We start from the raw sequence: 13,609 nt of genomic DNA on the forward strand, positions 1-13,609 counted from the left end.
AATTATTTGATATTTAGATAACAACAGCTAGTGATGGTCTTCATCAAGACAGTTGTGGCCATTGAGGGTGTAAGTGTGTCACTTGGCACACATTTGCCTGTATTCTTAGCAACATATTGTACTGACATAAAAAKAACTAACTTGCCATTATTTCAGTTTAGGTCAGTTTATGCTGAGTCTACAATGAAGACAGGTGATTTGGACATGTACCCCTCATTCAGGTGAACCGCAATGGTCACTTATTTATGGACTGGTAGAGAAGCACACATCGCCTCTGGACCAATCAAAGGCAAGCTTATAGGTCGATGAAATCTCTAACTTAGTAATTATAGAGACCTGTATGATGAACTTAAAACCGCGTGTGGAATGATCTGCGCCACTCGGGAATCAACTCCTTGACTAAACTCACTGTTTTTGCACTTTATTTTMTATTATTTTTTATAGAGGATTTTATCTTTATAGATAGAACAATGGAAACTACATATAAGTATTTCCACGTTATTCTCCTATGTCTGAGTATTAACCTATTCACCTATGCGTGGTATTCACCTGTGGATGTATATGACAAAGTGGTCGAGCTAGTGTCGCCAGGAGAGGAATACCTGGATGAAATGTCAGTTCGCTCCTTTTTCAAACTGTTAGAGAAGCGTGTGCAGTGCCCTGGTGTGTCGTGTGAAAAGGTAACTTTTTTCTTACACTCGCTACAGCTTGCGCTTTAAGAAAGGTCGAGGTCCATTCTGCACCTGTTACTGTGCTGTGCCGTGCGCTAAACTACTGGAGACTACGCTGTACGTACAGCACAGTACAGTATGTCACAGTTCTTTGTTAGACCAATAGCTAAAATATATCCGTATTTTTTTTATTTATCAGTCTCTGACCGAGTCTATTTTTATTTTTATTGATCATATATCTTGAGCACTGAGCAATTTTWAAGTTTTCTCCATAATATTTAAAAAGATTGTTATTATCACTGTATTATAGACTAAAAACAGTAATGATTCGTGTTATTATTACACAGAGAGATATTACACGACGTCAGCATTGCAGATTGTTTTGTACCAGATTTTTGTAACTACATTTATCCCGACCTTTATGTTCTAACTATTGCAATGACATAAAACCAACTGATCAACATTAAAACAGGGTAGTAGATATTATAGAACAATGTCTTAGGCTTAAATGGCGTATGGCTGGGTTACAAGTATTAGCATAGCCTTCTATATGACTATTACAATGATCATAACCCAAATATTATATTTTATATTTAATGCTTTTCTTTTACATCACCAATTKATTTGAATGTCTTGGTTGTATCAACCTTCACTGTGCAGGTTGTTTAAATTGCATCTTAATGATCAGGCATTCTGTTTTCCTTACATTTCTGAAATTCTATTTCATATTTCTTTCATTCTGTCCATCATGCCAATGCACCAATACATTTAAATGTTGGTTTCCTTTGATTTACTGTAGAGAAAATGTATGCATTGCTCTATTCTCCATTTTGAATCCATGTCCTGTTGTTCAGATATGGAAGGTATGGAAGGACTTTACCTTGGCAGGTGTAATCTGTACTTATGACCATCTAGAGGCAGTTTTCCGTTACATGTTATGTGAGAAATGTTTTTGATTGGCCAGACATGTTTGAGACTTACACTAATTATCAGTATTTAGACAGCGTGTGCTGCTAATGCAACAGTGGCTTGAGATCTTAATTGAAGTATATGTGTGTAAGATGATACTGTTGAAACAGAAAAAAGTCTCTGCACACTTCCAGTCAGATGCAAATGGATTTTAATAGAGCCTGAACTTTCAGTCAGTCCGACCTGCATCAAGCTCAGCCTCTTCTAAAATACATTTACATCTGACTGGAAATGTGTGGAGATTTTTTCCTGTTCCTCCAGTTTTGCATTTTGCCTCCAGCACATTCACTAGTCGGTTTTGGATGTGCGGTAGATTCGGACTATTATCTACATTATGATACTGTACAAAGTCACTGTATGTCCTGACTCAAAAACCCAGAGTATAGTCTGCTCTTAAAGATCAGAAAATGTCACCCAAGTCAAACCAACCCAAACTCCTTTCCTTTAGCTTGTGGTCATAATGACAAAACAATAAGACCGTACGTTTGTATTCTCTTATAAATTAGACCTATATTTGTCCTTAGTACATAAATAATCTACATGTAACACTGAAGCAAGCTTTCTTGTTTCTAGTGCCTCTCTGTGCAGTCAGTAGACCAGCTGGTGGGTAACTTTACCAGCACTGGTGGTCTCCTTCACAACGAAGGCTTCTTCAGAGTAGCGGCAGGATGCCACCTCTACCTCAGCTCTCCCACCGAGGCCTGCTCTGCCGTGAGGGCAGGGAGGTGGGGGGATGAGACGGACCACCTCATCCAGGAAATCACAGGCCATGACCACCACGGACACAGGCACAGGGATGGGCATGGACACGGAGACATGGAGAGCAGTGGGATAGAGACTCTACTCCGAAACATGGAGAAGCACTACAAGCCTGATCAGCAGTACGACCAGGTTGGAGCTGATGTGTAATAATTAAGCAATAKGGCCCGAGGGGGTGTGGTATATTGCCAATATACCACGGCTAAGGGCTGGTAAAATTTTAACAATGCAGAGTGCCTGGCTACAGCCCTTAGCCGTGTTATATTGGCCGTATACTGCAAACCCCCAGAAGTGCCTATTTGCTGTTATAAACAGGTTACCAACGTAATTAGAACAGTAAACCAGGAGATTGCGTCATACCTGTGGTATATTGTCTCATATGCCATGCATTTTAGCCAATCGGAATCCAGGGCTGGAACTACCCGGTTTATAATGAAGTATAGCAAAATACTGTATATACTGACCTGTTTTCTAAATAGTTAATTTGTCTCAACAAAGTATTTCTATTCTATTCAACAGTGTAAGTCTGTCCTGTCTTGTTATCATGGTCATTTAGCACTGTCTCACTGGTCAAGACATCTTAGAGGAGAGCAGCGCGTCAACTAGTGATGGTGACCCTCACAACACGGATGTGGTGTTTGGATACATAGTTTATCATGCTTTACGAGGTGACTGCATGACGGCCAGAGCACTACCTGAAGAGGACTATTTTCTGGATTTCATATTCAACCGCTTCGGCTCTGACAACATCACTATTCACGGTACCGTAAGATAACCCTTTAAGGTTGTTATTACTGTCATATTACCTCATAACAAGTGGCTATTCCTATTATTATGAATCATTTTGATCTTATTCTTTAGTTTTAGATTTATTACACTGCCATGTAATGTCATCCTCCTGCCTGTACTTCAACCTACTCATTCATCCATGTTGTGTCATACATAATTCATAATTTATTTAACATGTTGCTGTCACGATCGTTATAAGGAGTGGACCAAGATGCAGCGTGGCATGTTTCCATCCTTTTATATGGAAGAGAAACTTAAAGAACAAAACAATAAAGCGAACAAATTAAACGTGAAGCTCAGAGTAGTGCTCACAAGCAACTATACCTAGACAAGATCCCACAAAGCACAAAGGGGAAATGGCTGCCTAAATATGATCCCCAATCAGAGACAACGATTAACAGCTGCCTCTGATTGGGAATCATACCAGGCCAACATAGATATATAATTACCTAGATGACCCACCCTAGTCACACCTCGACCTAACCGACATAGAGAATAACAGGCTCTCTATGGTCAGGGCGTGACAGTTGCCCTTGAAGGGCTATGTTATTAACATTACCCCATGAAAACCACTGGTAATGAGAGTGTATATTACTTTTCCCCAGGGGCGCAACTTTCCCTGGGGACGGGGGGGACATGTTCCCCCCCACTTCTAAAGCCAAAGTTTCGCCCCTGCTGTTCCCCAATGGCCTGCTATGTACATTACCACCAATCATATCATTCTGATTAATCTCTGTAGAGCTGGAAGGTATTATGAAGAGCCTGCAACTGGGTGGAATCCACGAAGAGGACCACGATCATCAACATGGAGATCAAGATGGACACGACAATGATCATGGTCACGATGACCACGTTGACCATGACCATAGTGACCACAGTACCGCTGGCGGGGGTCGAGGTGCTCAGAGTGGTTGGGGGGGTCGAGGTGGAAGTGCAGCCTTCAGGCAGAGTCACGAGGAGGGGTACCACCAGAGGAACATCAGCAGCTGGGACCTGGTAATTATTATACTGAACCACCCCAGTGCGTGGTGGGTAATTATTATACTGAACCACCCCAGTGCGTGGTGGGTAATTATTATACTGAACCACCCCAGTGCTTGGTGGGTCATTATTATACTGAACCACCTCAGTGCTTGGTGGGTAATTATTATTACTGAACCACCTCAGTGCTTGGTGGGTCATTATTATAGTGAACCACCTCAGTGCTTGGTGGGTAATTATTATACTGAACCACCTCAGTGCTTGGTGGGTCATTATTTTACTGAACCACCTCAGTGCTTGGTGGGTAATTATTATACTGAACCACCTCAGTGCTTGGTGGGTCATTATTATACTGAACCACCTCAGTGCTTGGTGTGTCATTATTATACTGAACCACCTCAGTGCTTGTGGGGTAATTATTATACTGACCACCCGGTGCTTTGTGGGTCATTATATACTGAACCACCTCAGTGCTTGGTGTGTCATTATTATACTGAACCACCTCAGTGCTTGGTGGGTAATTATTATACTGAACCACCTCAGTGCTTGGTGTGTCATTATTATACTGAACCACCTCAGTGCTGTGGGTAATTATTATACTGAACCACCTAGTGCTTGGTGGGTAATTATTATACTGAACCACCTCGGTGCTTGGTGGGTAATTATTATACTGAACCACCTCGGTGCTTGGTGGGTAATTATTATACTGAACCACCTCAGTGCTTGGTGGGTCATTATTATACTGAACCACCTCAGTGCTTGGTGTGTCATTATTATACTGAACCACCTCAGTGCTTGGTGGGTAATTAGGTCAAGGCCTTAGCTTCACTCTCTCTTTGGGGGCTTAAAGGGCACACACACACACACACACACACACACACACACACACACACACACACACACACACACACACACACAACACACACACACACACACACACACACACACACACACACACACACACACACACACACACACACACACACACTCTCCATCACTCTGATTCATTATCAAACTGCTAAACCCCTGGTGTCTGCTGCTCCTCCAGTGTGTTGTAATGAGCCTTAGATGTGCTTTAGATTGCCTGAGCTATTGGGAGCTATAGGATTCCCTCCATGGTAACATCTCTATTGAAGAAATCTGAATGAAAAGGAGCACAGCTGAGGCATAATGACATGTCACTTGTAATATTGGTTCCCACTTTATAAATGCCTAATCTCGAACTAAACCCAGAACTAAAATCTTGTGTAATTTGGTCAGATGTACCATTTATGTTTACATAGTCTTTCCACAAGAGATGAATGGATGCCCAATGACATCTTTCTTTTAGTCATTAAGGAGTGTTCATTTAAGGTATTGACTAGAACGAATTGCAAAAATCACTGAAGCTGGGGTCTTATATCTCCCTCTGTAACTTTAAGCATCAGCTGTCAGAGCAGCTTACCGATCACTGTACCTGTACACAGCCAATCTGTAAATAGCCCACCCAACTATCTCATCCCCATATTATTACTTACCCTCTTGCTCTTTTGCACCCCAGTATCTCTACTTTCACATCATCTTCTGCACATCTATCACTCCAGTGTTAATGCTAAATTGTAATTATTTCGCCTCTGTGGCCCATTTATTACCTACCTCCCTACTCTTCTACATTTGCACACACTGTACATAGATTTTTCTATTGTGTTAATTAACCGTACGTTTGTTTATGTGTAACTCTGTGTTGTTTTTGTCACACTGCTTGGCTTTATCTTGGCCAGGTCACAGTTATAAATGAGAACTTGTTCTCAACTGGCCTACCTGGTTAAATAAAGGGGAAACAGCTGAATAGCTGTGAATAGCTGAAAGAATAGCTGAAAATGCTGTGCAGTGCATCAATGTAAAATGGAAATGCAAATTCATTATTCAATTAATATACTTGTCTACTCATCCAAATACTATATCTGACTATGTCCCAAATGGCACACTATTCCCTTCATAGTGCCCAAAGCAGTGCACTATAGGGTGTTACAGCCCTGTTTCCTCCATATACAGTGCCTTGCAAAAGTTTTCATCCCCCATGATATTTTTCCTATGCTGTTGCAGTACAACCTATAATGAAAATGTATTTTTATTTGGATWTCAGGTAACAGACATACACAAAATAGTCCAAATTGGTGAAGTGAAATTTAAAAAAATCACTGTTTAAAAGAAGAAGAAAAAAGAAAAGAAAAGAAAAGTGGTGTGGGCATATGTATTCACCCACTTTGCTATGAAGCCCCTAAATAAGATCTGGTGCAACCAATTACCTTCAGAAGTCCCATAATTAGTTAAATAAAGTCCACTTTTGTGCAATCTAAGTGTCACATGATCTCAGTATATATACAGCTGTTCTGAAAGGCCCCAGAGTCTGCAGCACCACTAAGCAAGGGGAACCATGAAAACCAAGCAGCTCTCCAAACAGGTCAGGGACAAGGTTGTGGAGAAGTACAGATCAGGGTTGGGTTATAAAAAAATATCTGAAACTTTGAACATCCCATGGAGCACCATTAAATCCATTATTTAAAAAATTGAAAGAATATGGCATCACAACAAACCTCCCAAGAGAGGGCCCCCCCACCTAAACTCACAGACCAGGCAAGGAGGGCATTAATCAGAGAGGAAACAAAGAGACCAAAGATAACCCTAAAGGAGCTGCAAAGCTCTGCAGCGGAGATTGGAGTATCTGTCCATAGGACCACTTTAAGCCGTACACTCCACAGAGCTGGGCTTTACGGAAGAGTGGCCAGAAAAAAAGCAATTACTTAAAGAAGAAAATAAGCAAACATGTTTGGTGTTCGCCAAAAGGAATGTGGGAGACTCCCCAAACATATGGAAGAAGGTACTCTGGTCAGATGAGACAAAAATGTTGCATTTTGGCCACGCTATGTCTGGCGCAAACCCAACACCTTTCATCACCCRGAGAACACCATCCCCACAGTGAAGCATGGTGGTGGCAGCATCATGCTGTGGGGATGTTTTTCATCGGCAGGGACTGGGAAACTGGTCAGAATTGAAGGAATGATGGATGGTGCTAAATACAGGGAAATTCTTGAGGGAAAGTACAGGGAATACAGGGAAATTCTTGTTTCAGTCTTCCAGAGATTTGAGACTGGGATGGAGGTTCACGTTCCAGCAGGACAATGACCCTAAGCATACTGATAAAGCAACACTCGAGTGGTTTAAGGGGAAACATTTAAATGTCTTGGAATTGCCTAGTCAAAGCCCAGACCTCAATCCAATTGAGAATCTGTGGTATGACTTAAAGATTGCTGTACACCAGAGGAACCCATCCAACTTGAAGGAGCTGGAGCAGTTTTTCCTTGAAGAATGGGCAAAAATCCCAGTGGCTAGATGTGCCAAGCTTATATAGACATACCCCAAAAGACTTGCAACTGTAATTACTGCAAAAGGTGGATCTACAAAGTATTGACTTTGAGGGGGTGAATAGTTTTGCACGCTCAAGTTTTCTGTTTTTTGTCTTATTTCTTGTTTGTTTCACAATAAAACATATTTTGCATCTTCAAAGTGGTAGGCATGTTGTGTAAATCAATTGATACAACCCCCCCCAAAAAACGATTTTAATTCCAGGTTGTAAGGCAGCAAAATTGGAAAAATGCCAAGGGGGTGAATACTTTCACAAGCCACTGTAGCTGTGTTTCATCCCTGTGTCACGATCGTCGTCAGGGTGGAAATGACAGGTCCAAGGTGCAGCGTGGTGAGCGTACATTTCTTTTAATGTTATAAATGTCGCCAACAAAACAAGAAACAACAAAAACGACCGTGAAGCTGACTAGGGCTATACAGGCCACTAACACAGACAACTATCCACAACTAAAGTGGCAAAACAGGCTGCCTAAGTATGATTCCCAATCAGAGACAACGAATGACAGCTGTCCCTGATTGAGAACCATACCCGGCCAAAACATAGAAACAGAAAACATAGAAATAAAGAAACTAGAATGCCCACCCTAGTCACACCCTGGCCTAACCAAAATAGAGAATAAAAGCCTTTCTATGGCCAGGGCGTGACACCCTGTTTCCTCCATATAGATGTGTTTCATCCCTGTTTCCTCCATGTAGATGTGTTTCATCCCTGTTTCCTCCATGTAGATGTGTTTCATCCCTGTTTCCTCCATGTAGGATGTGTTTCCATCGCTGTTTCCTCCATGTAATGTGGTTTCATCCCTGTTTCCTCCATGTAGATCTGTTTCCTCTATATAGATGTGTTTCATCCCTGTTTCCTCTATATAGATGTGTTTCAACCCTGTTTCCTCCATATAGATGTGTTTCAGCCCTGTTTCCTCCATGTATACTTATTTCATTGTTGTTTCCTCAATGTAGACATGTTTCAGCGCTGTTTCCTCCATGTATTTGTTATTTTATTAGGATCTCCATTAGCTGTTGTGAAAGCAGCAGCAACTCTTCCTGGGGTCCACACAAAACATGAAACATGACATAATACAGAACAATAATAGACAAGAACAGTTCAAGGACAGAACTACATACTTTTTTAACGGCAGACAGCCTACATATCAATACATGCACACAAAATATCTAGGTCAAATAGGGGAGAGGCGTTGTGCCGTGAAGTATTGCTTCATCTGTTTTTTGAAATCAGGTTTGCTGATCACTTGAGCAAAGAGATGGAACGGAGTTCCATGCAATAATGTCTCTATATAATACTGTAAGCTTTCTTGATTTTGTTCTGAATTTGGGGACTGTGAAAAGACCCCTGGTGGCATGTCCAGTGTGTAAGTGTGTGTGTCAGAGCTGTAAGTTGACTATGCAAACAATTTAGAATTTTCAACACATTGATGTTTCTTATAATAAGAAGAAGTGATGCAGTCAGTCTCACCTCTACTTTTAGCCAAGAGAGACTGGCATGCATAGTATTTATATTAGCCCTCTGATTACAGTGAAGAGCAACATGTGCCGCTCTGTTCTGGGCCAGCTGCAGCTTAACTAGACCTTTCGTTGCGACACTTGACCACATGACTGGACAATAATCAAGATGAGACTAAACTAGAGCCTGCAGGACTTGATTTTTGGCGTGTGGTGTCAAAAAAGCAGAGCATCTCTTTATTATGGACAGACCTCTCCCCATCTTTACAACCATTGAATCTATATGTTTTGACCATGACAGTTTACAATCTAAGGTATCACCAAGTAATTTAGTCTCCTCAACCTGTTCAACAGCCACACCATTCATTACCAGATTCAGCTAGAGGTCTAGAGCTTAGGGACTGATTTGTACCAAATACAATGCTCTTAGTTTACGAGATGTTCAGGACCAGTTTAATACTGGCCACCCACTCCAAAACTGACTGCAACTCCTTGTTAAGAGTTTCAGTGACTTCATTAGTGGTGGTTGCTGACACGTATATGGTTGAATAATCAGCATACATGGACACACAGGCTTGGTTTAATGCCAGTGGCAGGTCATTGGTAAAATAGAAAAGAATAGCAGGCCTACAATGCTTTTCTTTTATTATTTGTTTTTTAATGCATAAATATGAGTTAGACTGTTCGTTGTTGGCATTTCCTGCCTATGTAGATGTGTTTCAGCCCTGTTTTCTCCATGTAGACATGTTTCAGCCCAGAGGAACTGGTAAAGATCCATGGGCTGAATGGATCTAGCCTGTCCAGGTATGACGTGGCCTGGCTTAGCCCAGCCCTGGTCCAGCAGATCCTCAGTGGGGCCTGCAACAGCACCTCTCCCCCCACTGGACCATCAGACCAGCTCAGCACCATAGAGAGTGAGTGGACTGCTACAGTCCTAGCTCCATGCTTCTGCCTCTGCATTACTTGCTCTTTGGGATTTTAGGATGGGTATATGTAAACTTCTGATGTTAAAAGGGATTTATAAAATATATGTGATTGATTGACTACTACAGTACACACTTTATTCAACACTCACTCCTCTCCTTTTGATACAGAAAGGCCCATTCGTCACTATTTACTTTTTAATGAAAAGGGAATGATAGTGAGACTCTGCACCGATACATTTACTATGTTCATAAATATAAACGCTCCAAAATGTAAACTATACTGAACAAAAATATAAAATCAACATGTAAAGTGTTGGTCCCATATTCCATGAGCTGAAATAAAAGATCCCAGAAATGTTCCATATACACAAAAAGCTTATTTCTCTCCAATTCTGTGCACATGCTTGTTTACATCCCTGTTAGTGAGCATTTCTCTTTTGCCAAGATAATCCATCCACCTGACAAGTATGGCATATTAAGAAGCTGATAAAACAGCATGACTGCAGGAATGTCCACCTGAGCTGTTGCCAGAGAATTACATTTTAATTTCTCTACCTTAAGCATACATGGACAGAAAGGCCCATTCGTTGTTTTAGAGAATTTGGCAGTACGTCCAACCGGCCTCACAACCGCAGACCATGTGTAACCCCGCCAAGCCCAGGACCTCCACATCTGCGTTCTTCACCTGTGGGATCGTCTGAGCCACCCAGACAGCTGATGAAACTGAGGAGTATTTCTGTCTGTAATAAACCCCTTTTGTGGGGAAAAACTCATTCTGATTGGCTGGGCCTGGCTCCCCATTGGGTTAGTGACCCACCCATGGCTGCACCTCTGCCCAGTCATGTGACATCCATAGATTAGTGCCTCATGAATTTATTTAAATTGACTGATTTCCTTATATGAACTTTAACTTGAAATTGTTGCATGTTGCATTCATATTTTTGTTCAGTATAGATGGATGTTATCATTAGGTAACGGGCCTATTTCAAGCATGATCACAGTATGTGGAATATATTATAATCTAACAGACCTTTCATGGCTTGACTGACTGATTTGCTTTAGTCCTGTTATTACTGTATACATTGATCCCGGTAATGTTAATTCTCTCTCTCCACAGAGTATGTGTATGCCACCATCGCCAATCTTCTGATCTGTCTGGCCGCTGTGGTTGGCGTTGTGGTGCTGCTGTGTACTTCCTGTAGTAGTGTCTTCCAGCTCATCATCCAGTTCTGTGTCAGCCTGGCCGTGGGCTCCCTCACTGGGGACGCCCTGTTGCACCTCCTGCCCATGGTGAGCACCACAGTACCATATTCACATTACCGAGCCCAGCTGATTCAAGCTGAGCTGTACTGTGCGGGCCTGGTTACACACCCATCATAGTTACTGGAACTGTGCCTGGAATAGACAATGTGAAAAGAAAACCACTGATTTAGACTTTATACTCACTTTATAGCATAACAGATATATTGTCAGGTATCATTTGGTTATTGTTCAGCAGCATTACCTTTTAGATTGTACCAGCAGCGCATCACACGCAACATCACAATCTAGCCAGCTAGGCCTCTTTCTCCTCAATACTTCCTTGAAGTGTTATGATTAAAGGTCCAAAGCAGCTGTTTTTTATCTCAACARCAACTAATTTCTAGGTAACAATTAAGTACCTTACTGTGATTGTTTTAAATTAAAATGGTACAACAAATATAAAGAAATAGATTCTAAACAAAGCAATTTCTCAAGCAAGAATTTTGCTAGGACTGTCTGCGAGTGGTCTGAGTTGGGAGGGTGAAAACTGAAAACTAGCTGTTATTGCCAGAGGTTTGAAACTCTCTTTCTTATTGGTCTGTTAACTAATTTACTGCATGGTGATGTCACCATGGAAGGCCAAAACTCTATCCCACCAAAACAGGCTGAAATTTCAGGCGGTCTTTTCAAACAGCTCTTACACCAAATAGCCGTTGTCATAAATTTCACAATTTCACAGTATTATTCCAACCACATATTGTGGGAAATAAATATAAAACACAGGAAATCCAGTTTTTGACTGCACTGGACCTTTAATGCCTGTGCGACCCAATGATCATCTAGATGTCTGAGGGCCTTTGATTAAACTTAACTCCACAATTTACAATGGAGTTGTGCTGCAACTAGTGTGGGCGGACTGGAGCTACGACGTCACATAAAATGTTTTTATAAAAAAATACTGATTTCAGCACACAAAGAATAGCTTGCATTTACACATGACATTGTCGCCACTGAACTGCATCGTAAATCGTGGAGTTGAGTTGAGTTGGCTAATTTCCCCCAGGGCAGACAGACTCTTCTAAAGGAAATACAGAACTTCCTGTTCCTGTAGCTCAATCCTTTTAGATCCATGCCAACATCACAGGACGACGTATTAGCAGGCTGTCACACCCTATCCTCAGCTACAGTGTAAAATAATGTGATTAAGGAACTGAAACGACACCCTCTCATTGGACAAACAGAGAAATGGGCCGATGTTGCTTCAGGGAATCTACGGTCATTACAAAGCCAATGATGAGAGTAACATAACACTGTGTCCCAATGGTGCCGAAATTGTTTCTTATCCCCCTCTCCTCTCCTTAACAACTACCTATTGAGAGGACATGATTGGTGAAAGCAATATGGTGGATAGGTACCAGTCTCCACTCTAAACATTCATCTGTCAGAACAGTGGCATGTGAAGGAGGCCATTTCAGAGTAATGAACCCACAGGTTGATTGCATCACCAGTATTTGGTTTTATCCTTCCCTGTGTATTGCCGTCATAAAGGTTACATAACACTGTTATAACACTGTCATTATAATGACATTGGGCTGACTGTGTCTGACTGTGTCTGACCGTGTTTCCTCTTTTGATTCAGTTCCTAGGCCTCCATGTTCACAGTGAAGGAACAGACCACAGCCACTCAGAGGAGGTTCCAGACTACATCTATAAGATACTGGTGCTGATGGCTGGCATCTACTGCTTCTATCTCATGGAGACTATCTTCTCCATCGTCACCATGCACCATGCCCCGCATCACCATGGGGTAAGTAGTGTCTATCCCCTGGGCTGTGTTCAGTAGGGCCCAACATAGCAAAATGTTTTGCATCAAAAATGTGTGACCTTATTTGACAATTTCAGGTAGTACCTCCCAATTTCACTCTGTTTCGAAATGTTATCTTCTTACTGAACCCCACTGTCCTGTCCGCTTACTGCTTCGGTGGATCCATGGTGAAAAAAACTCCCACACGTATATTTGCAATAAACTTTTAATAAAGTGCAACGCTTCGGTCACAGAAATTCGTCAGGTTTTACTGGTTCCAAAATGTGATAATTGTTAGGTAATAACAGTAGATACATGTTCTATGTTGTCTGCAATCAAAAGATATTGATATTATGAGCACATTGTCTCATTGTGTTTCCAGGTGGAGTCTGAGCCCCATCACTGTGACCATGGTAAAGTCCTGGAGATGTACCTGCAGGACAAAAAGAACAAGCAGTCTGTATCGCAGACAGATCTGGTAGGTTCTGTACCAGTTATTCACAGACAGATCTGGTAGGTTCTGTACCAGTTATTCACAGACAGACCTGGTAGGTTCTGTACCAGTTATTCACAGACAGACCTGGTAGGTTCTGTACCAGTTATTC

At 41.6% G+C, this 13,609-nt stretch overlaps 1 protein-coding gene across 1 annotated transcript in view; it reads left to right on the plus strand.

Moving 5' to 3' along the window:
* Positions 1-328: 328 nt before the first annotated feature.
* LOC112072957 (zinc transporter ZIP4-like) overlaps positions 329-13,609 on the plus strand; it is a 21,443-nt gene continuing 8,162 nt past the window's right edge. Inside the window, exons 1-8 of the mRNA XM_024140330.2 lie at positions 329-680; positions 2,214-2,531; positions 2,956-3,160; positions 3,928-4,184; positions 9,775-9,946; positions 11,076-11,248; positions 12,840-13,007; positions 13,387-13,482. Of these exons, the coding sequence (XP_023996098.1) occupies positions 471-680; positions 2,214-2,531; positions 2,956-3,160; positions 3,928-4,184; positions 9,775-9,946; positions 11,076-11,248; positions 12,840-13,007; positions 13,387-13,482 (1,599 nt within the window). The 5' untranslated portion in view covers positions 329-470. The remainder of the gene's footprint in view (positions 681-2,213; positions 2,532-2,955; positions 3,161-3,927; positions 4,185-9,774; positions 9,947-11,075; positions 11,249-12,839; positions 13,008-13,386; positions 13,483-13,609) is intronic.

This window comes from Salvelinus sp. IW2-2015, unplaced genomic scaffold, assembly GCF_002910315.2.
Source record: "Salvelinus sp. IW2-2015 unplaced genomic scaffold, ASM291031v2 Un_scaffold2106, whole genome shotgun sequence".
Classification (NCBI taxonomy): Eukaryota; Metazoa; Chordata; class Actinopteri; order Salmoniformes; family Salmonidae; genus Salvelinus; species Salvelinus sp. IW2-2015.